The sequence below is a fragment of the Lagopus leucura genome, unplaced genomic scaffold (genome assembly GCF_019238085.1).
Source record: "Lagopus leucura isolate 7727_CA_CO unplaced genomic scaffold, USGS_WTPT01 Super-Scaffold_100018, whole genome shotgun sequence".
NCBI lineage: Eukaryota > Metazoa > Chordata > Aves > Galliformes > Phasianidae > Lagopus > Lagopus leucura.
In genome coordinates, this window is record NW_024962272.1 from 11,979,216 (window position 1) to 12,003,165 (window position 23,950).

General features: G+C 37.5%; 1 protein-coding gene across 1 annotated transcript in view; it reads right to left on the reverse strand.

Moving 5' to 3' along the window:
• FRMD3 (FERM domain containing 3) overlaps positions 1-23,950 on the reverse strand; it is a 121,203-nt gene that overhangs the window by 18,034 nt on the left and 79,219 nt on the right. The window contains exons 4-6 of the mRNA XM_042877479.1: positions 18,829-18,907; positions 5,880-5,977; positions 4,263-4,386 (exon numbers count right to left, since the gene is read on the reverse strand). Of these exons, the coding sequence (XP_042733413.1) occupies positions 4,263-4,386; positions 5,880-5,977; positions 18,829-18,907 (301 nt within the window). The remainder of the gene's footprint in view (positions 1-4,262; positions 4,387-5,879; positions 5,978-18,828; positions 18,908-23,950) is intronic.

Genomic DNA, 23,950 nt, shown 5'->3' on the forward strand with positions numbered 1-23,950 from the left:
TTTGTATCTTGGAGAAGAGAGAAGGCACTGTAAATGTAGTAAAAACAACTGAAATTTTTATCCATCTTTTAAAACAAATGACGCACTTGTAACAACACTGAAGTACATGTGGAAGAAGAAACTGACAACAGGTATGTGATATATATATGACCTCCATTTACTTGTAAGAGAAGCCTGTAAAATCCAATAGCAAGAATCAAAACAGTGCCAGGGACTAAATTTGCTTAAGCAACTTTGTGGAAAAAGTACAACTGTTTTGGGCACAGTTATAAAATTATTAATATGCTTAAAACAGCTCTGAAATTCCAGAGATCAAGACTGCCTGAGTGATCTTCTCAAATTAAAATAAATAAATAAATAAAAATCTTAGTATCCCTGCTTTAGGCTTGAAGAAATGATCTTTGGCTTAACATCTCTCTCCTCTATCAAAAAAATTTCATGATTCTGCCCAAGTTCACTTGATGGGTTACATTTTTTTTTGGTTTCATTTTTTTCCCTCCCAGATCTACACAGTATTCTTTATCATAATTTTGTCAAGATGGGATTTTTTTGGTCATCAGAAATAAAGTACAGCTTTATACACTGAAGATTGTACAGTGTGTAAAATATCTCTAATACTGTAAAATACTCTAATACTAAGAACTGCATGTGTGATTCCATGTACTTTTCTTTGAAAGACAAGCAAAAAATAAAAGATGTTTTTTATTTGGATTGTTTCAGTGATGTGATTTACAATGCAGTCTCATAAATACTTGCACTAGTCTAGCTAAAATATTAAATGAGTAAACTGGAGACATTCATAAGCATCTGCTTCACTTGAAATATATATTGATCTACTCCTTGAATATCTTGTTTTTATGGCCAAAATCTCTTCCAATCTGTTAAAACTGATGGGCGAGCAGAAATGCAAGTAGCTATGAATTCTGTAGCTGCACTGTTATATCCATACCCAAACATATAGCAATCAAATCAACTTCAAATCTTTCAAGAATAAGTGCCCACTTCTCATCCTAATGTGAACATGTACTCATCATTCTAAGCTGCTATGCCATAAGACCATTATCTCTCTTTCTCTCAGCAGTACATCGTGTTTCAAAAGAGGCCTTACTTGGAATGAGAATATGACATCATGGCACTTGTTTGCCCATTCACTGTAAAGATCAATTAAATTATTACTGTTCCTCTCCTTTTCTCAATGAGAATAACTAATTGCAACTCACAAGACAAAGAATCACAGCACAATATAAATTTTTTCACACATTTGTTTATCCATCATGTTTACAATTTTTGCAACCAGGTGAAGAAGATGGTCATAGGAAAGCCTGCACTTTGCTAAAATCTAGTGATGTTTTCATAGGCAAACACAGCATGAAATAAAAGTACCATGTCATACATCTGTCATACATCTTTTTAGCTAATAAGAACTCTTGTTCTTCTCTTCTAAGTGACACCAAAAAGTCATAAGTAATTGGCAGCTGTCACAGCATTACTGGCTGTTTCCCAGACATTCCTCTCACTATTCTCATGTGACTTTCAAAAGGCAAATTCTTTCAGCATGTAGTAAGACCTTAAGAATGAGGATGCTGAGATAGGATTCAATTAAGAACTGGCACCCTCCAAGCCACAGGGCTTTGGTTACATAGAAGAGATGGATTCCATAGTTTTTGCTTACATGTGTGAAAAAAATGAAAGGACAGATTCATCTGCAGTGATGTCACTCAGAAATAACTCTTTCAAAGTTAGCTAAATGGAAACTGGATTAAAATGGCTTTGTCTCTTCTGTTCTCCCATTCCTTAACATGTGACTTAAGTGCCTTTTAAATATAAGGCCTGGGAACCTCCTTCAGCATTTCTAACAATACTCACTGAGAAGCAAAATACTAATTTCATTAAAAAAATTCTACTGAATGCAATGAAACACATGTGCTGATAAACAAGAAATAGAAGCTTGACAACTCAGTGGTTTTTCTAATAATCTTTTTATAGTTAAGATACTAGAATCTGATTATCTAGCACTAGATCTTTCTATATATAGTTCATTATATGACAGATATGTTTTATTCATTTGTAATCCTAGAATAGAGATCCAAGGAATTAAATATTATGAAAAAGGTAAAACTTTTATGTGACAGCTGAGTGCTTGATGTAAAAAAGGGTTATCAATTTTTGGAACATAGAGCTACAGATGCAAATTGCCAGGACCAAGCAGCAGATATGCACACAGCCCTCAAACTGTCTTTGCAGCCAGGCAAATATATAAAGAACATTGTGAGCTGATAATAAGAAAAAGAAAAATGGTCCGGAAGGAGAGGAAGTGGGAAGAAAACTGCTTCTGGTATCTAGAAAAAGCTGTAAGCCACTAAGTCTAACATTAATAGTGTACAGATTGGCAAAACCTACTACTGAGAATTACCAACACAGACAGAAATGAGATGTAAGGTGAGTTCTGCTATAAATCAAAGTTCTGCCTCAAACACTTCTTCTTTGAAGAAATCAGCAGGAAACTGAACTGATACAATTTGCCTGAATTTCCAGAAGGCTATAATTAATGGTGTTCCTTGCCAAGACTAATGAAATTCAAGGGATATTCTCACAAGCAGTGGCAGGGGGACCAGAGCGCAGGAATGGACCGCAGCAGAATCCTGGACAGACCTGAGTGAAGGCTTGTAATGATCACTGTCACAGGATGAGGAACACTATTCTAATCAGAACAGGAGATTTATAAATGAGCTAAAAATGAGCCTGATTATTCATAATAGAGTGACCAGCAGGTAAATTTATGATGCATGGGCAGAATTATGTACAAGAGAAAAACACAACTGAAAAAAATACATCTCTTCCCAAGGCTGCTAAATACAAAAGCCATCAGCTCCCTCTAACAAGTCTTCTTTTCCCTCTCCTAACTTTAAATAAAAGACTAGACTATTCCTGCCAAATGGATCAAAATATTCCCAATTGCACCATGGCTGAAATGATGAAAAACCTTGGTTTTTAAAGGTTGAATTTAGCATTTGGAAACCTGCAGCTATCATGTGGACTAGTGCTTAAAGTAAGATAAATTAGTTTTGTTTTTAAACAGTATTTCTTTGGATCTGTGTAAACTTCAGCCTAAACTAATCTAAAAATATGCCCATAGCTGCACTATTTAAAATATTGTTTAAAATATTGTTATATAAAATATAAAAGAAATATAAGCAAAACACATAAGTTTAAGAAAGAAAAAAGGGGAAGCACATTAATTCTGGCACACTCATCAGTAATTTTACCTTATGATTGAACAACATATATATGATAGACTTCTGAAAAAAACAAACGCTTTTCATTTTCAACTCCTCTGAAAATAGGGAATTTTTTCCCTTTTTTTGTTGGGGAGGGAGACTTGATGATTCACAATCTTCTTTTTGTTAAACAAGATAGGCATGTTTCAAGGAAGTGCAATGAACCTCATCATCTTTGAATAAAAATTATCCTCTTAATTTAATTGTTTGATTTTATTTAATTTTCCGCACTTCCTATTCTTCTCATGGTTCTCAGAGGTATATTCTCCACCATGCAAAATGATGAGTAATTTCTGACACTGTTACCATGCATGCTATGCACTGACAATCCTGACCTGGGGACAGTTGCACAAAGCACTGCTACTACTCTTCTGCAATACAATTCTTGAGGGATATATTCAACTTTGAAACCTAGAGAGAGATCGACCAATCTTGATTCCTTCCTCCTCACACAATTGAGAGTTTAGGACAGAAAAAGTTTGTGTATACTGAATCTAAAATCTAACCTCCTTTTTTTTTTTTTTTTTTTTTTTTTTGCACAGAACTATTTTAAACACATTTCTGTATAAATCGTACCTTTGTTAACAAAACCTACAGTTCCATTGCAATCAATATCGATCCTGAATTCTGTAATGCATTACATTTAGATATTTCACACCCAAAGACGAGACAGTCTTCCACGTACTTCTGATCCCAAACTGAAAAATGTCATTCTGTTAATCAACTACAGCACACATGATGTGAGCTACTCCCATAACCAGACCCCTCTTTCAAGCAAATGCAGTCTAAATTACCACCACACATGTGGGAAACAGCTAGGATTAATGAAGGTTATTAGAAAAAGAAAACCCACTAAGCAGAAACTGAATTTTCAAATTCAGCATATTAAACAGGAAGAAAGAAACCCTCCTGGGTTAATACACGCAATGTGGAAACAGATAAAATAATCCTTAGCTGACTTTACAAAGCAGCACTCTAAATTACCTGAATTCAGTTTTATGTATTTCAGCTATTTTCTTCTCAAGCTTATGTGACTGTTTGGGAAAAATCTTGAAGTCATTCATATAATTCTCTGGGTGTTCATCAGGATCGTAATCACCAAGTTCAGCTAAATAGATTCAAAACACAAAATAGAACAGAAAAATTAAATTGCAAAGTTAGAAGAGAAAGTCTATAAATAGTGTAATTCAGGGACTGTAAGAATGAAGCATCTCTGAAGAAATGCTACTTTGAAGAACTTGTAGCTAGCTGAAACTACAATCACCGAGTTTCAAGCAAATTTCATGTTTTATTTATTGCAGAAGTAATTAGCAATCTTAAAATACCATCTTTGGCAGAACACAGGGTCGTTAAAGAAGATATAGGAAACCCTCCCCGTTTTACTACTTACCATTCTCCTACTAGGCAGAACAAAAACAGTGTATTCCAGACCATGCTGTTTTCTTCACCAATTTATCCCCTCTTGTCTGTACCATTATTTAAAGGTGACCCTTTAAATAATAGACATTATCTGATTCTCCTTCTAAAAGATGATCACTTAGATATTTAAGTGAGACATTTGGTTTCTGTTTTTCTAGATAAGTCTCTTTTAATATGGTCTAGACTGGATCTTGTTTTGGATAAGCAGCTTCATGATGAATGAAAAGATTCATTCAGATTAAGGTAGAATGAAGGCACTTGCACACATATGAAGTCCCTAAGTAGACATGTAGCTAACTACCTTATTTAGTGCATTCCAAGATATATATATATCAATTCTGTCTTTGCTAACTGAAAATGAGAAAGGAAGAGATTTTAAAAAAAAAAAAAAAAAAAAAAAAGGAGGTCTTTCTCCTTGAATTGTGTCTACTGCTTTGTCAAGGATTTCACAAATCAGTTGCAAGGGACCTCTGGAGATCATCTAGTCCAACCCCCTGCTAAAGCAGGTTTTCTACAGGCAGATTTTGACTATCTCCAGAGAAGATGACTCCATGACTTCACTAGGTAGCCTTCTACAGTGCTCTGGCACCCTTAAAGAAGTTTTTTTTTTCCTCATGTTTTCTCATCCCAGCATTACACAAATGAAATGACAATCTTTTCCACAAGAAAATACACTGAATAGAAACTTTTCCTGCTTAGTTCCACTAGTATAGACTATGTTTACATTCAGGATAGTAAAAGAACAGAGTTTTGCTTTCTTTGTAATGGCAGTCTAATACCAGTGACATACTTTCTAACTCTAAGGCAATCAGCTAGTGGGGTTTCAAGTTTGTTTGTTTGTTTTGTTCTGCTTTTTGTAGTTTTTGTGTGTGGTTGGTTAGTTAGTTTTGTTGGTGTTTTGTTGTTGTTGTTGTTGTTGAAGTCCTGTGTGTCATAAGCTGGCTACAAGCTGAATTACTTAAACATTTTAAAACTGACACAAATGCGGAGAAAAAAAAAATACAGGTTAAAAAAAAAAAAAGTTATTGCTATTCTCATCACCAATCTCACACAATTTTGCATTTCTCTTTATATTGATCACTTATGAAGAGTTACGAATTATTAAGTTATTAATAATTATTATTGTTATTAAGTTATTAAGAGTTATGAATTATTTCTCACAAATCTTCTGCTTGTACTTACCTTGGACTATACAGGCACCCAGGTAGGCAGCATCAGAAAAAGAACACAGCAAACGGCCATGGAAAATATCCCTTTTTATTTGCAGGTATAAGAGGTATCTGAAATTGAGAAGAAAAAAAAAAAAAAAGCAAATAATGTTGTGTTTTTCTGTAGCAGATTAAACTGAAACCATCTGTGCAGCTATTCTGAATCGTTCTCTTGCAACTTGAAATGTCAGGAAAAGGTAATGAGAAACCACGGGCAAAACTAGGTCTTAAACAAAAGATTTTTTCTCATGAAAAATGAAATAATGGCAGCCGAAGTAACAAATTCCCACTAACAGAAAGCACGGAGAGTATTTGATTAGAAATGTACAGTTCAGATGTACTGCAATGCTCATTAGCAATGTGAAATAAATTACACTATTTCAGATTTTCTTGAGCAAACCCTCTCTCATTAAATACAGCTTCACACAGCATATTGGCCACGATGGGAACAATTACTTCCTCTGTCTTTCTTAAACCTGTGAGGGATCCTCACAGACATTTTGAGGCGCCACACTCCCTGGGCAGTGCACGGAGCCACAGAGACCTGCCTGAGGGAAACTGCCAGTTCCCTTCCTCTTAGGAGTTGCTCCTCATAGAGCAGTACTGATGAGAGGAAATGGCTCATTCCAGTTGCCCCCTCTCTCCTGCCACAGGGCAGGATGATTTAGAACAGCAATAAGAGAGGTGTGGCTGGGAGGCCTTCTCTTTCCCTTCTGCTTTCCATCCTCCAGAGCAATCTCCCAGGCCTGCTTGGCAGAGGCCCAGCATGCAGCCTAGCTGTGCACCCACAGCCACTTCCCCAGTCACGTCCCTAATTACAGCTGCACCGCATAGCAGTTTCACCCCATGGAAAACACAACATGTGAGTGTTGTTTTAGCCAGAAAAAGTCAAACAACTCTATGGTTTTAGCAGTGTCAGTGGATTCAGCTTATCCTCAGCAGGTCCACTGATGCAGGGAGTCCTGTCCAAGCTTAAGCTACAGCATAGCCACTAAAAATGCACTTTACCAATAACACTGATGTCAAGCACATTTCAACCAAGTTGCTTGGTTATGTGTGTACTATGAATTCCTGTACCATGCAGCTTAGGTGAAGACAGGAAAGGTGAGATAAATTTGCCTCCTTTCCTTAGACTGTTACTAAATGCTACATAAAAACAGGACTATCGCAAAGAAAAGCAACTTGTTTTCAATGTGAACACATCCTTTCACTGTACTAAAGCATTACAAACTTCTGCTGAAAACTTGCTCTTCAAGGCTCTTTACTGCATCACCTGTTTTTCCCCTGTAGTCTTCACTCAGTAGATAACCTCTGTTTTACTTCCATAATTTGGCACAGCTTGATTGTACATAGTTCTGAAGAAAATATACTTGCAACATGGTGAACCAATGGCATCAGTGAGATGCAGTAAAAATTTTTGATTCTCAAGGAGAGTTTACTGAAAAACACTGAAACATACACTCATTTAGATACCAAACAGAAACTTAGCAAATGAGTGTCTCTATATTCTTGTTCTAAATTTCTTCTAAGTTTTGCCAAGGTGAGTCATCAGGTTGCAATTCTTTAAAGAGCTACCATTAACTTGAGGCCAAACTGTATTTCCCCTTTTAAGAAATGCTGAAAAAGCCACCTAGGATTTCACAGCATGTCTTGCTAGTCTGTCATAAGGTCAACAGGTATCCAAAGACACTACATACTGATGGTTTCTGAGTTTAAAAATGACTACAAAGAGTTAAGAAAGCAAGCAGGATTGTGGAAAAGCATATTAACCTGTTTCTTCCAATTCACACATTCAGACATAAAGTTGAGATAAGAACTGTGAATCTGAGTCTCAGAATTGTAATTGTATTCTCCTTGTGAGAATACAAGAAAAACTATTCAGAACAGCAGCTGTGGAGCAAGATAAACAGCAGCTCCTCACAATCCGGTGTCATACACAAACTTACTTACTTACTTCAACTCTTGCACCCTGATCATTTATAAAAATATTGAAGAGAATTGTCCCTAAAATGGAGCCCTTGTAGATTACCACAAGTGTATGGCCACCAGTCTGATGGAATCCCATTCACTATAAACATCACTGAGTCTGACCCACCAGCCAATTGTTTACCTACCATGTTATGTTTTTGTCTAGCTCTACAGTGGACATTTTGTCCACAAGAAGACCATGAGAGACAGTATCAAAAGCTTTGCTGAAATTCAAAAAGATTACATCAACCAGTTTGCCTTGGTGAACAGTAATCTTGTGTAAAAAGAAACTAAGTTCATTAAACAGGACTTTCCTCCTGTGAACCCATACTGGCTGTGACAAAAGACTGCACTGCCTTTCAGGTGTTTTTTAACAGCTTCCAGTTTAATCTTCTCCATACTTTTGCAGAGGCCAAAGTGAGACACATAAGGCTTAACTTTAGGGAAAGGAACATGGGCCTCAGAACTAATTCTTCCCTGTCCTAGGATTATAAAGCTGAACTCGAACAGTCGTGTAGGCTAGCTTCTGTCACAGAAGTGGTCCATAAATCCTATTGATCTGTTTTTAAAATGTGTAATTCCTAGCACTTGCTTGTCTGAAGAAGTAGCTCTGTTTATATTTTCCCATAAATGAAAGGGGTTTTGTTTTTGCAATGTTTCAATTGTTTTGGAACCAGGATCTGTTAAATTGTTCACTTGTCTTCCTGCTTCATTTCGCATACATTCTCACTACATTAAGAATTTTTAAAACAAGAATACTACATTTTTTTCTGCCACTAAATTTCCATGCTACTGTGCTGTTGCATGCATTTGACCACTAAAATCCAGGTAAAAAAACTAGTTGTGCCCTGACATTTTTCAGAAACTTTAATCAAATGGTTCTATACTGCACTTTCAGAGAATGATTTCACTCCTGGAACAAAAGCCATTTAAAAGACAGAAGGTAGCAGTCAAAGGGAAAAAGCAGCACAGATTGCAGCTCCCAATAAACACTGGAAAAATTGTTGGCTGGGACACCAGGAAAGCATCTGAGCTCAGAAAAAGGGCAGGGAAAAATACTAATATCCATGCAGATTATAAATGCCTTTTTTTTTTCAGAGATCACCCACAGAGCAAACTGCACTGGATACTGTTCATCTTCTTCGGGCATAGCAGCTAGGACAGTTTAGAACAAAACCTAGACATTGTGGAGTTCTCCTGAAAGGCAATAAATGCACTTTGGACTGAAAGTCAAAGTTGTAAGCTTTGCAAGAATTTGTCTCAACCTCAGACGTTTTCTAGAATCTTCATAAAGTAATATATGTCCAAGGTCAGCAAACAGCTAACTACTTACTTCAGTAAGGCTTATGTACGTATTTAAAATTGCCTACACTCAACAGATTCAAATAACTTACAGATTCAACCTGTTTTTGCTGCTTCTCGTGTCTTTCCACCACTATGTTTTTGCAAGCTTTAGCACAATTTATAGCCTAATTTACAGTCCTGACTAAGAACTAAGGCTTATCAGCAAGCCAATAAACTTATGCTTCTAGCATTTATGTTCACAATCGTCTATCATCCAATAACCTCATTTCCATCTATTATCTGTTTGCAATAAATATGACTCAACTCTAAGCCAAATTTTTTCTGGAACTGTGGATGCAGGGTCAGTAACGCCTATTCTTGTTTTCAGGTATCATGTTTCCAACTGTTTAATTGTTACCTGTTTATGCACCTATTTAAGACATTCGATGAAGCAAGAAAGCTTTCCCACAATTACAACCTGTGGTTTGTCTACTTTGTGTTTTTTTATCTTGTGTTTAAATTGCTTCACTTATTCTATTACAGTAACAAGCATTTCACCCAGAGCTGCCACAACCTTCCCTGCCAGTAGACATGGGTGTCTAGAGAGACACCACAAAGTTTCAAAAAATCTAGTCTCAGTAATGTCCGGCTTTGACTGTTCTGCTCTTTCCCAAGCTACACTGAATACTCAGGTGCAGAGAGCAGAGTGCATAGGCTTTGTTTATTCCTGGAATGGGTGCCCTCCTCGCACGGCAGAGTTTTATGAGCTCTTTATGTACACCAGCCTGGACAATAATTTTGCATGCTGTCTTCTACAGTTGATGGTATCAGTTATGCTGCTTGAAGTCTAGTTTCCTGACAAAGTATATGAATCTAACCTAAGCACTAATTACTACATGCTAGTATCTAATACTACAACTAAGAGATATCTGTTATTTGCTTTACAATTCCACCTAGATAGTAGGGCTAATAGTAAAAATATATATTCTCTAAAGAAATGTATTATTTGCCTACTTACAAATATTTGTGAAGTATTTTGATAGCTTAAAGAAAAGCAATCATTCAATTCACTGTTTATTAAACACATTTTCATATTTGACAGATAGCTCCTGGACTCAGCACAAATAGTCTCTGAAATCATCAATTCAGTGTGCAGAAGCAGCCAAAAAAAAAAAAAAAAATAAAAAAATTGAGAGACATTGAGAAAAATACTGAGAACGAGACAGAAGGACATTGTGCAATTTCTTTAAGTCTTGGTGTAATCACACCTTAAATGCTATACCTACCTCTACTCTGCATTTCACAGAAGACACAGCTGAGTTTGATAAAGAGAACAACTAAAACAAGTGAGAGGATAGAGCTTGTTAGGGAAAGTTGAGGGGGGAACAAAATTGAGTCTTATGACACAATGAAGGCAGTGGGAAGGGTGAATGAAGAGCTGCTAATCACCAAATCCTCCAGTAACACAGTTCAGAGACATCAGTACAATCAGAGGGTTGTTTAAGGCATATGAAAGAAAGTACCTTACACAACGAGTGAACTGACAAAAAAAGCTGCCGAGACAAACAGTGCTATCCAGTCCAAAAAATAAATTGTAAGGCAAATGTGCAAGTAACAACTCCAAAAAAAAAAAATATCAAAATGAAGAGGCAGGCATGTAATTGTTAAAATTTCTAAAAGCACAACTGAAGATACCTAATGGAAGTGAATTTTTATGGGTAGAAAAAGATCATGACTTTGCATTCTTGTTTTAATGGAAAGATGTGACAATTTTATTCAAAACACTTACAAAATGTCCGTATTAATAAGCACATCACAGTAATGTACAGCATCTGCCCTTTCAATTCACCTAATTAGCCATAACCCAAATCCTAGTAGAGAAATGAGAAACTAGGAACATTGTCATCATGCCTTAAAAACATTATCTTTGCATTCGGACATGAGAAATATCAATCTATCCCCTTTCACACAGAAAACGCCAATTGTATGATCCACCCACAAATATCTAACAGCAAAAGTAGCAGGAGCTACCTTGTTAATTTATTTCTGTAAGTGATTGTCAACAGTTTACAGGCTGATTTGGCCCAGTTCTGTGACTAGCAGGGCAGACAGACCCGTGGATCTGCACCCTGGAAAGGAAAAAGGGTAGAGAGATGGGCCCAAAACAATACAGCTGCAATGATCTGAAGAGAAACAAATTATTTTACTAAATAAGATTGAAATGCCAAGGCCTTTTACCTGTTCCTCCTGAGCAGAAATGGTAACAGAGCAGCAAACAGTCCTCTGGGGGATGTAGTAGTTGTTGTCTTCTGGGACAGGTACCTGGACCTGGAGCATTAACTCTTTAACTACCAGTGGACTACATGATTTTATGATGTGGAATACCAATAACCAAACATCATAAACTCATGACAGTGCTTAACTGTCTTTTCCATTAACAAGCATCTCTAGGAAGAATCACTAACTTTTTTGCATGCTCTGAGGGATGTTGTTCTAACGCTAAAAATTCAGCACCGTTCCTGGTAAAAAAGCCTCAGAGAAGGTCTCAATCAATAGTATCACCTTCTATAAATAAATAAATATGGAAAAAAAGTGATGATTACTACCACATGGATCTAGCAATAAATGGGCTTGTCCTGGCTTTAGACCTGGTCAGGGTCTGCATTACTACACATGATCTTTCCTTGGGAAAAGGAAAAAGCTTGAAACATTACTGTTTAGCCAACTGCTTGACAACACTGGTTACATGGGAAACAATTAAAGAACAAAGGAATGGGAAGAAACAGTTTACACCTTCATTTTGAATAGCAGATTAATAAAAGCCTCAATACAACACAGGAATAGATTCTTTTCTGATGCAGAGCTGCATCTTCTCAGTTCTCTTGCATTTCCCTAAGAGTCACAAGAGGAACTCTGAACCTCCCAGCTCTGCTTGAACCATGGGCACAAGCTTCACCAAAAAAATCCAGAAGTCTAATGGATTAATTTTCTTGTTTATTTTTTCCACCCTGAATGCTAGCTGCAAGCTCTTACTAACAACTCATTCACTTTTAAGACTATGGTATTTCACTGAGAGTCCAATATTACCAAAGCCATAAACTCATTGGATGACTGCTAACATGGACTCCAGAAAGCCAAAACAGACAAGTGCATTTGCAGAAGCTTTGGAATAGCTACCATTACAATGTGTATTGTATATTGTATTCAGCTGTCTCAGAATAGCTGAGAAGCGCAATCAGAGCATTTAGAGCGTTTAGAGTTATTCCTAAATTATATCAGGAACAGTTTTCTGCAAAACAGGTCTACCCAATATTAGCTCATTTTTTGAAGGATTAGTTTATTGCAAGACTTAAATCTTGCAAATATGTAGTTTGATACTCAAATACCACAGAAGCATTAGTGGCCACTTTTGGAGGGAAATTTGCCAGGCTTTTCTAGCAAAAAGCAGCATCAAGTATAGCTGATTGCAACAGGGCTAGTTAAGCCTTGCATGCATGCAGCAGTACTGTTCTTCCTCAGTTAGACCAGCTCACTCAGGGCTCTTTAATTTGCCATGTTTACATCCCCACAGTCTTTGCTATTTTATATGATTTCCAGTAAAGCATTTTTCATCTGCTTCTCTTGTACCAAGTACCTATAACACTGTTTTATGACAGCCTAGTGATTGAAGAACTGCTTGGATTAGGAAACATGGATTAGGAAAAAAGGGCCTGATGACAGCTAGTAGCAATAATCCATCTTTGGTTAATTCCACAAGCTACTAACCCATGACCCGTTTTTCTACAATAATCATGGATTATTGTTGATACCGTATTATCTGCAGCATTTTAGATCAATCCCTTGGGACCTCAGATGACTTCATATTTTCTCATTTTAATTATGCATACATAGTATAATGTAAGGATTTAGAGATAACAAGGCATGAGTCCTTGGGCTACTTTATTACATAAGAAAGAAAAAACACTGATTTATTTATTATCTAAACAAGAACATTGAAAAGAAGTAAACAGTAAAAATCTGCACCCATGTGCAATGGGTCCTGGGACCCATCTGTTCACACTCCCTTGTGTGTTCGCAATCTGTTCACGTGCATCATCTCATGCTTACACAGCTGTGGACCCTCCCAAGGCTCTGACCTGTGATCAAAGAATAGTGAAGAGTGGCACAGAGCAAAAACATCTGCGCTTTACAGAAAGAGCACTGGGATGCTGTTTGTACAGCAGATTGAATGGCCTTCGTAGTTACAACTTCCTTTCACAGCAGTTTTACATTTTTGCATGTCAAGCCAGAAGAATAATCTTAACCCTTACGGTGAACCCTGTATGCTCTCTCCATGAAGATTCTCATGCTGTATGCAAAAACAACCGACATGCAGTGCAGTAAAAGATAAAAAGATGCAAAATAAAGAGTAAAGAAAATTAACGATACTACAAGTCTATGTATCAAGTCCACCCAGCCCTGTGGAGAGTAAGTCAGAAAACAGGTTGCAGAGTAGATGCTGATTTAATGAGAAAGAAATAGAACCTATGTTTTATGGGTATGTGTGGCAGGAAACAAGCAAGATGTGAGAGCCTTATTATACTGCTTATATACTTATATTATACTGCTTATTATACTGCTATTGCCTAATTAAAAAACTGTAGTTATTAATCTCAGTTAGGGATATTAAGTGAAGTCAGTTAAATGTTATTTTCAAAAACTGAGGTGTTTTGATCTGAGTCCATATTGTCCATAATACTGTCAGATCATCTGTAAGAAAACTACGGATTTATCATTCAGAAAAGTCTGAGGTCACTAGATTCTACCTGAGACAGAAGTCAAACTCAGAAAGATTGTCCGTAATGCAGAGACCCCCCCCACTCTTATCACTATGTATAGTGATGATAGATATGTATATATAATACTTATCACTCAAGTATTTCTATTTAAAAGATTACACAAACTATTCAAAAACCTACATTCGCTGTTTGCACTGCAATCTGCTAAGCCTCCAGTGCACCTGAAATTAAGTTCAGAGGCACACTCAATTGTAGCATTAACCAACTGCAGAGTACACAGTGATCAAGGACCACACAGAACCTCAGTGTCCAGGAATACGTTGAAACTTTATTCCAAGTTCACAGAATTTCTTATTTAGCACGGCTTTATCTCAAAGTCCTTTAACATCCTGCAGCACACATTGATTTTATTCCAAAAGCATGGAAGTTATCATTAATTAAAAAGAGGGAAGATGAAAGAAAGCAAGTAGAATGGTATAATGTGACTAACAGTATTCACACATGTCCTGAACAGTGGAACTAAATGTAATGACAGGCAACTGCATGGTTCAGTGCTTTTCCCGGGGCATTCCCAGTCTCCGAATATGTGGTGCACATACTTTCAGATTCTTCCAGCTTTTTTTCCCATATATTATAGACAGAGAAGTGACTTCAGCTAGGTTAATTTTCTAAAACATCTCCTACAGAGCAGTAAAACAACAGGATACCTCAAGGATTACAGTCCATCCTACCCAAGGCAGGTGAGAAATGAAGCAGCAGTAATCCAAGGAGGAGAATATTCGATTTTCTTCGCACTAGAAATGTCTGAAACTCTTTACTTCATACTGTCTTCACAGAAATTATACACTTTATTCCATACACACAGTTTCATGTGCCAAATACATGATTTTTATATCAAATACGGCTCTTTTAACCAGCTGTACATCTCCCTGATGTCTCTAAGATACTTCATTGAAGATTTACACATATATGGCTTTTACAAAGAATATATTGACAACAATTCTCTTGGGGTATTTAGAAATGGTTAATTAATATTCTGGATAAAACAGTAATATGAAAATGTGATAGGATAAGTCCCACTGTCTTTTAATTTCTTCACCTAAGCAGGGACTGTGGCACCCATCAGATTTCTGAAGCAAGAGAACTGCTCTGTGGTACGTTTAGGCATGTACAGAAAGAGAAATGTAAATGCACAATTTTACTGTGACTCATCTGACCATAAATACAGTTATGAAGTTCAGCAGCTTTTAAGTCAGAGTGGCAATATTACTAATTTATTTTCAGATCATCTTAAGCACACGCTGCAAAGAACACGTGATAAGGGCAGAGGTCATAAAATTACAAACAACCCCTGCCACAAAAAAACATACTGAACAGACCATCAGCCATCCAGGTTTCATAATTGCCCTCTGTCAAATATTAATTGGCATTCTTCTTGTATTTCACTTGTCATTGTAATTAAGAAGAGGAAAAAAAAACAAAAAACTCCAATCAATTTAGAGCATTATCTTGAATTTGACCTCCTCCTTTAATCAATGAAGCAGACTCTCAGTGCTAACTTACAAGACTTTACACTTTACTTGCCGATTTCATGAGCACTTTCATACCTTGTTATTGTGTAAGAGACCTGGGCAGATAACAAACAAAACTTTCTAAACAGCAACAGCAGGAATCTAGAAAGCTGATCAGATACACAAATGCATCATGCGCAGTAGGAGAATATACAAAAAAAAGATTATTTCTCTGTTTTAAGACAGTCTAGCACCTCATTAGTAATACTTCTAACAAAAGATCAAAAAATATTTTTCAAACAACATATTGACTTCAAATTGGTTTTTAAACTATTCTAGCAAAGACTAAAACATACTGACAGCACAATATACATCAGTGAGCTAATTCAAGGTGCTTTGTGTTTTGATGAAACTTCTCCTGAGTGAGCATCCAAGTCCTAGAAAGTGTAAACTATGTCTCATGAAAAGTAAAATATTCATTCAAGGGCAAACATTAACAAATACTGAAAATACCTTGACTTCCTGGTTTACAACCTGTTTCCTCAGCTAAATGTGATTCGAGATAAATAGTTGTAATATGAACAGGATGTTCCAGCTGCTCTATACAAATTGTAAATTTACCATTCAGGAGAATGCAAGCTGTTCCTGAAACTTTAACTGCAAGATCAAGGATAATGGGTTCGCTGCTATTCACAAAGTGACTTGTGAACACAAGAATTTGCAAGCGTTGGCGAAAGTGTCAGTGGAAATCCCAAAACAACAAGTGCTTCATTGCTCTGTACTTCTATAACACACACTAGTTAGCGGTGCGACCTGCTAACTATCAACATGATAAGGGAGACATACAGTCCTGCACAGCTGATGCAGAGCTCAAAAAAGCTGCCACCTCTTTTCCTCAATAACTTTCTTGAAAAATAACCAGAGTCACGGAATATTTACTAAGCCTAGAAGAAAGGACAGAAATCCCATTCAATAAGTGCAGTTGAATTGTTGCACAGGTGTATCTCCAAAGCACTGGAAAATTCTATATACGCAACAAAACTTCTAACATAGCTATACATTAAAACCGTAAATATTTTTCAATTCTACATCAGTTTTCTAAAGAATGTTGGTTCACAGTTTAAAAATACTATAGGGTTTTTGGTTCTAATGAACAGACACTTCAAATGGAAAAAAAAAAAAAAAAACAAAAAACAGAAAAAGTTTCAAAGTTCCTGTTGAAAGAGAAATGTTACTGAATTAAACTCATAGCTTGTTTCAGACACATACAAAAGAAAACCTAAGAAACAAAAAGAAACTTATTCTAGTCCAAAATCCTTCCATGCAGAAATTAGCGTAATATTTGCCAACCACTGATCACAGAATCACAGAATCACAGAATCACCCGGGTTGGAAGGGACCCCAAGGATCATGTAGTTCCAACCCCCCTGCCTAGCAGGGCCACCAAACATACACATTCAGATCAGGTTGCCCAGGACCCCGTCCAACCTGGCCTTAAACACGTCCAAAGACACAACCTCCCACAACCTCCCTGGGCAGCCCATTCCAGGGCCTAACCACTCTCCTAGTAAAGAACTTCCCCCTAACATCCAACCTCAATCTTCCCTCCTTCAACTTGGATCCATTTCCCCTCGTCCTGCTGTTATCAGCCCTTGTGAAGAGTTTACTCCCCTCCTGGGTGTAGGTTCCCTTCAGGTATTGATAGGCTGCAATGAGGTCACCCCGCAGCCTTCTCTTCTCCAGGCTGAACAAGCCCAACTCCCTCAGCCTGTCCTCATAGGGGAGGTGCTCCAGCCCCCTGATCATCTTAGTCGCCCTCCTCTGGACCCTTTCCAAAATCTCAATGTCTTTCTTGTACTGAGGGCTCCACACCTGGACACAGGACTCCAGATGGGGCCTCACAAGAGCCGAGTAGAGAGGGACAATCACCTCCCTGTCCCTGCTGGCCACCCCTCTCCTGATGGAGCCCAGGATCCCATTTGCCTTTCGAGCTGCCAGAGCGCACTGCTGGCTCATATTCAGTCTCTCGTCCATCAGGACCCCCAGGTCCTTCTCTGCCGAGCTGCTCTCAAGGACCGCTCCTCCCAGCCTGTACAGGTGCCTGGGGTTCTTCCAGCCCAAATGCAAAACCTTGCACTTTGCCGTGTTGAACCTCATCAGGTTCACCCGAGCCCAGCCCTCCAGCCTGTCGAGGTCCCTTCTGAATGGCATCCCTTCCTTCCACCGTATCAACCGCACCACTCAGCTTGGTGTCGTCAGCAAACTTGCTGAGGGTGCACTCAATTTTCCCTCATCGATGTCATTAATAAAGATGTTAAAGAGCACCGGTCCCAACACAGACCCTTGGGGGACACCACTTGTTACTGGCCTCCACCTGGACATAGAGCCATTGACCACCACCCTCTGTCTGCGGCCTTTCAACCAATTGCTTATCCATCGGGTCGTCCACCCATCAAATCCACTTCCCTCCAATTTGGAAATGAGGATGTGGTGGGGGACCATGTCAAAGGCCTTGCTCAGGTCCAGGTAAATGACATCGGTCCCCTTCCCTTCGTCCACCAATGCCGTCACTCCATCATAGAAGGCCACAAGATTAGTTAGGCATGACCTTCCTTTGGTGAAGCCGTGCTGGCTGTCTCGGATCACATGCTCATTCTTTATGTGATCGAGCATGTTGTCCAGGAGGATCTGTTCCATGATCTTCCCAGGCACGGAGGTGAGACTCACCGGCCTGTAGTTCCCCGGGTCCTCCCTGCTCCCCTTCTTGTATATGGGAGTGACGTGACCCTTCCTCCAGTCGTTCGGGACCTCACCTGACAGCCACGACTTCTCAAATATGATGGAGAGCGGCTCGGCAACCACCTCAGCCAGCTCCTTCAGGACCCTGGGATGCACGCCATCCGGCCCCATAGACTTGTATTCATTCAGTCTAAGGAGGCACTCTCGGACTTGCTCTGCCCTTACAGTGGGGAGGGATTTACCTCCTTGGTCCCCACATAGAGGTTTGGGGATGCAGGGTTCAGGGACGTGAAAAAGACTAGAATCCTGGCCACCAGTGAAGACCGAGGTGAAGAACTCATTCAGCACCTCAGCTTTCTCTTCATCTGTTGAAGCCAGTTCTCCTTTTAAATTTACCAAAGTAGGTACTGATCACTGCTTCTCTTTCAGAAAGTCCTTTACCAGCATCACTACTTCTCTGTATGTTAGGAAAAGTCCCTTTAAGCTACTTTTAAAAGTCCCCAGGTATACAATAAATAAAAAAAGATTACCAATAGTGCAAACAGTGCATTTCAGCACAATGAGAACCCTAGTCTACCCAACAAGCTGTCTTAGTTTGAACTTGTAAAAGAATTCACATTAAATGCACAGAAAAAAATAATACCTGGTGAGCTCTTCTTTAATCTTCAAGGGTTCATGAGGGTAGAATTTCACTCTAAAGCACATGGTATATGGTGGATGAGCTGAAAAATCATAAAGAAAAAGCATGAGAACAATAGCAAATAACATTGCCTTAGCTGCTCTGAAGAAGTGGCCTCCAAGAGTCCTATGAAGAAGCCTGTGTGAAGGTTAGCTCTGAAGAATCAGGCGGGAATTAAAATAAAATAAAATAAAATAAAATAAAATAAAATAAAATAAATGCACATTAAAAGAACAAAGTAAATGACAAAGACGAAAGGATGTGCAAAATACAAGCAATCTACGCAAATCAATTTATACATGGTTTTGCACTTGACAAGCAGTACCAAAAAAAAAAAAAAAAAAAAATTGAACTTCCCATTATTTTTATTTTTCTTTTTTTTTTTTTTTTTTTTTTTTTGGCAATTTATGAACAGGAAGAATTTTTATCTAGTTACAGTAAGGTATGAAGATGTTATGAATAATTGTTATTTCTGGTAATGATAATGCTAAGATAACAAAAATAGAAGGAAACATTAATTAACTTTAGCTAAGGAAGTTAGAGAAAGAATTGTTTCTGTTTTCAGTACTTAATAAGACCCCATTATCTACTTCTATCACATCAGCCCTGGGCCTTAAATACACTTAATATGCTTAGAGAGAAAGGCAGAGAGAAAGAAAGGGAGGGAGGGAGAAAGGGAGGGAGGGAGAAACAGTAAGAGAGAAGGAGAGAAAAAAGAGAAAGAGAGAAAGAGAAAGAAAGAGAGAGAGAAAAAGAAAGAAAGAGAGAAAGAAAGAGAGAGAGAAAGAGAGAGAGAAAGAGAGAGAGAGAAAGGAAAAGGAAAAAAGGAAGAAAATTACAGTTACAGAAAAGATTTAACGTAAGCAATCTGTGTCTCTCAGCTCTACATTAATGAACAGAGCTTTATATCCTACTGTTGTATCTTTTATAGCATTCAAGATACCATCTAACCCAAAGCTAGTAATCATTTGGTGATTACAAAAGGAGCTGAAAGCAAATAAAACACCATTATTCTAATGAAAGAGGCATCTTTCAAATATCATGTTAGGAGAAAATAAGTGTGAAAACCACATTGAGGGCTTAAAAATGTATCAGGCATGGTAGGGATAGCAATCAGAACTATCTGTAGCCTGATAACATTTGTGGGTTTTTTCAGATTTCTGTTGAAATAAGAAGGAAAATCCTGCAAATTCAAAAAGTAAATGGTGTGGAGAGAAAACTACTGCACTATCACACAAGTCATTGGAAAATCTACAGGTTACCTCATGAGAGATCATAGGGATGAACGCTTCTGTGGGCTTTTTCATCTTATATGTGATGCCATTATTGTCTTAAAGGGATTGAAAATTTTCTGTAAAACATCCAACATTGCTATGTCCTTCCTGCCCTGTAGAAAGGACAACTAAACTCAAACTAAACTCAATGTCCCATGAAGGAAAATGAAGGAGTCACATTACCTGGACAAAATGAAAGATAATGTTTGTCATTTTAAATGGTCTCTCTCTTCTTAATAGGATTCTTACAGCTAAGCAAGGGACAAAATTTTGCACTTTCAGAATGTGCTTCCACTTAGAAAACTTGACAGAAGAGATAGCTTGTATTAAATGGTTAAGAAAAACTCCTCAGTAAGAAAAATACTCAAATGTCCTGATAGATATAGAATTTGTTTCTGCTTGAAATGGGGATGCAGAAAGAATCTAGTTAGTAAAAGCCTACAAAAGACCCTAAAAATTTGAGCAAAATTTTTATGTCAGTGAAGTGACATGAAACTTCGACTGTGAAAAAGCAAAGAAAGTTAATGGCAGAAGAACCAAACTCTTGGTAACTTGTGGCAGCAGCAGAAAAGCAATAATGACTCTTCCCTGTGCAAAAGAGTATCAGACCAAAGAAAGCTCACAACCAGTCAATAGCTAAGTTTATAACAGAAATGTTGTCCCTCTAGCACAGCAGCATTCAGTGGAAGTATATTTAAACACTCAGAATGCACAGGAGACTGGGCAAGGTAGTTTGAAGCCAACTTGAAGCCTTTTCCTAGACTCCTCCTCAGGAGAGCAGCAAATAACACAAAACAACGCTCCAGCTGCCTGCTAAATAGATGTACTTTTTCTGCAACACACACAAACAGCATGATCCCAAATTGCAATTTGAAATACTAGAAAGAATATGACACCATGCATTCCTTTAAGCTCTAGAAGTGTTACAGGGCACTTTCACCTACAGAAGAAAAAAGGATTTTCTTTTCCAGGCCCTTTTTCTCAATTAGAAAATAAGCCACAACAAACATTTGAGGCAAGAGGGAGGGAGAAAACATGTACAACACTTTCTTCTCCAACATGAGTTTAAAATATACCATAATCATAATATTCCTACAAAAACCAAAACAGAGATATGCAAACATTTATAAGGCCTTTGTCTTACAGATATTACAGCAGTGGAGAAACGCAAAAGAGAACCTCACATTCCTTCATTCTATACATATTGCCCTGAAAAGCGAGATAGTCAGTGGATTGTATCAGCTCAGAAAATGAGATTGTCAAATCCAACAATTCCTCAGTTCCTTGAAATTAAAATTACTTTCTCACTTTTACTCAAGTGGATGCAGTAACAACAACAAACCTTCCCAAAACAGAACTCAATTTTCAGAACTTCTCTTCAACACTGAACGTCTGAATAAAATCGGGGTTATAATAGCTCTAAGCCTTTTCTCTCCAATGGGTCCTTTATCAGATAAGGAGCAGCTAGTGTAGGGAAATGCCCAAGGGTTTTTCAGAACATCCTACCACTGCAAACTTTCCTTTCTTACTAAAAAAGATTCACAGTTAAAATAATTTTGAAGGATTTTATCACTTAGAATAGTACTGACTGTAAAATCTGTTGCAATAGGGCTATTAATTTGGCTGATTATGTGTTAACAGTATATAAAAGATGATGGCCAAAAAGAATAAAACTTACTTTAATTATGTCAAATGCTGAAACCTTCCACTGCTTGACCTAGACCCCCCATGAAAGAGCTTACACACACAGCATGCGAAGTTTTTTGTGGTAACAGATTTTAAGTTTCAAGATTTTGATTGCCTTTAACTAAGAGAAACTATCCAATATGCATTAAACAGTAGGGAGCTCTTAGTTGAAAACCAAACCTTCAATACCCTGACTGAAACAAAGAAGGAGGTAGGACATGGAACTCAGTGCATCTATTTTTAAGCAAGGCTTCCTATATCACTTAATTTGGCTTTATATACAAATTGCTTACAGGAATGATAAGCCTAAGAAAAATTACACATTTATATTATCATTTCCTTTATTGGCAGAAAATCTGAAATAACAAACAAACAAACAAAAATTTTAAAAGTACAGTGAAAATCTTGATATAAGTTCTGTAAGTGTTTGATTCCTCTTCTTTTTCAACAACATGCTTTTCAACCAGCATAAATACTGACCTCAGCAGAGATCTATATTGGCAGTATTTCTTTTTTTTTTTTTTCTATTAAACACGGAGTTTACACAGGTACCAAAAACACATGTTTAAGTTACCTTCATAACCTTGTGGACACAACATGGCATAAAACTTCCTCTATCTCCCTTTGCTGTTGTAGATTCTCTGAACTACATTATCTCACCAGCATTTAGCGCTCATTGTACAATATATATTTATATATACTCCAGCTACCTTCATGTTAACTACCACTACAAAGGGACCTCTGGAGAACCATAGGACATATGCTACGTATGATGCTGATTCCATATATCTCTTTCCTTATTAAGTAAATCAGATGTTTATCCACATAACTGCCTGAGCATGTTTAAGGCAGACCACTACTCAGTGGTTTTATTTTATGCATGAGGGATTGCTAATCTGTCGCAGACCTCCAACTGTGGAGTCTTCCGCATCACATTTAATTAGCTGTGGTAGAACACCAGGCAAGAAGGATTTTCATCAGCCAATTACCATAATTCTTCAAATTCTGTTATTAATTCCTCATGGAGTCAAAGATAAAGAACATAGGGCACTCAGGCTTGTGCCCAAAGAATCACTTGAAACTTCCTTCTTTCAATGCACATGTATTTACAAACCTCATATTTGGTTAAATTCTTTTTTTTTCTTTCCAGATTTGTACTGAGGCATGGAAAAATCCATGGGAAATTAGTTTAAGAATCTGTAAGAAAGATTTCAGCAGTTCATTTCTACACCTGCATTCTTGTTTCCTCCAGTTCATTTCAGCTATTTGCCCATTTAACAATAGCATTACAGTTGAAGGAAATTAAAGTCTCTTAGCACACTCCAATGGCATGATACAGTAGAACATCTTTTCTGCACTACTCTCTCAGATCATCTGAGATGTAAAACAGTAGGAAAACCATGTATTTTGAATACAGAAAAGTAAGACTGATTTTTTTCCACTGTCATCAAGAACAAAACCCACACAGTTAGCTATTTCTCACAAAAGTGGTTACAGGATAGTTGCATACTTGTTATGCAAATAACCTTAAAAATGAATAGGGCAAAAGAGGGAGAATAGAGTGGATGGCAAAACTGTTCTTTATGAATATTAGTGCTCAAGTGACCAGTAAGACTTACACTGGGACTCTTCTAGATATAAAATAAGTATAAAAACATTAGAAGCTGGCAAAACAGAAGAACTTTACTGCCAGCATCTGGGAGAGAAAAACAGTAAAAAATAAAAATAAAACACACAAAAGAACATAAAAACTGGATTAAAAAGGGCTTTACCTAGAACCACAGAGACATAACTGTCTTATGCAAACTCATAAGGACTTGTTAAACACACTGTCAGCAGTATCACTGTCACTTACAGGTGGCAAACAATGTGCTGTAACCAGTACAAACAAAACTGACATTCAAGACACTTCTCAGAGAATAAATTTCCCTCTCAAGAAAAGTAGTAGTAAAAATGGTTGAGAAACAGATTTACAATTTAAGCATCACAGCTATGATAGAGCCATACACTGAAAAACTTGTTACTGTGCAGGGGAAAATGAAGTCTCCCACAAATGGTAGCTGAGATCAAGCATGCAGCATTTCTCCGTTTTTGCTGCATGTATCCAAATACCTTGCAACCATATG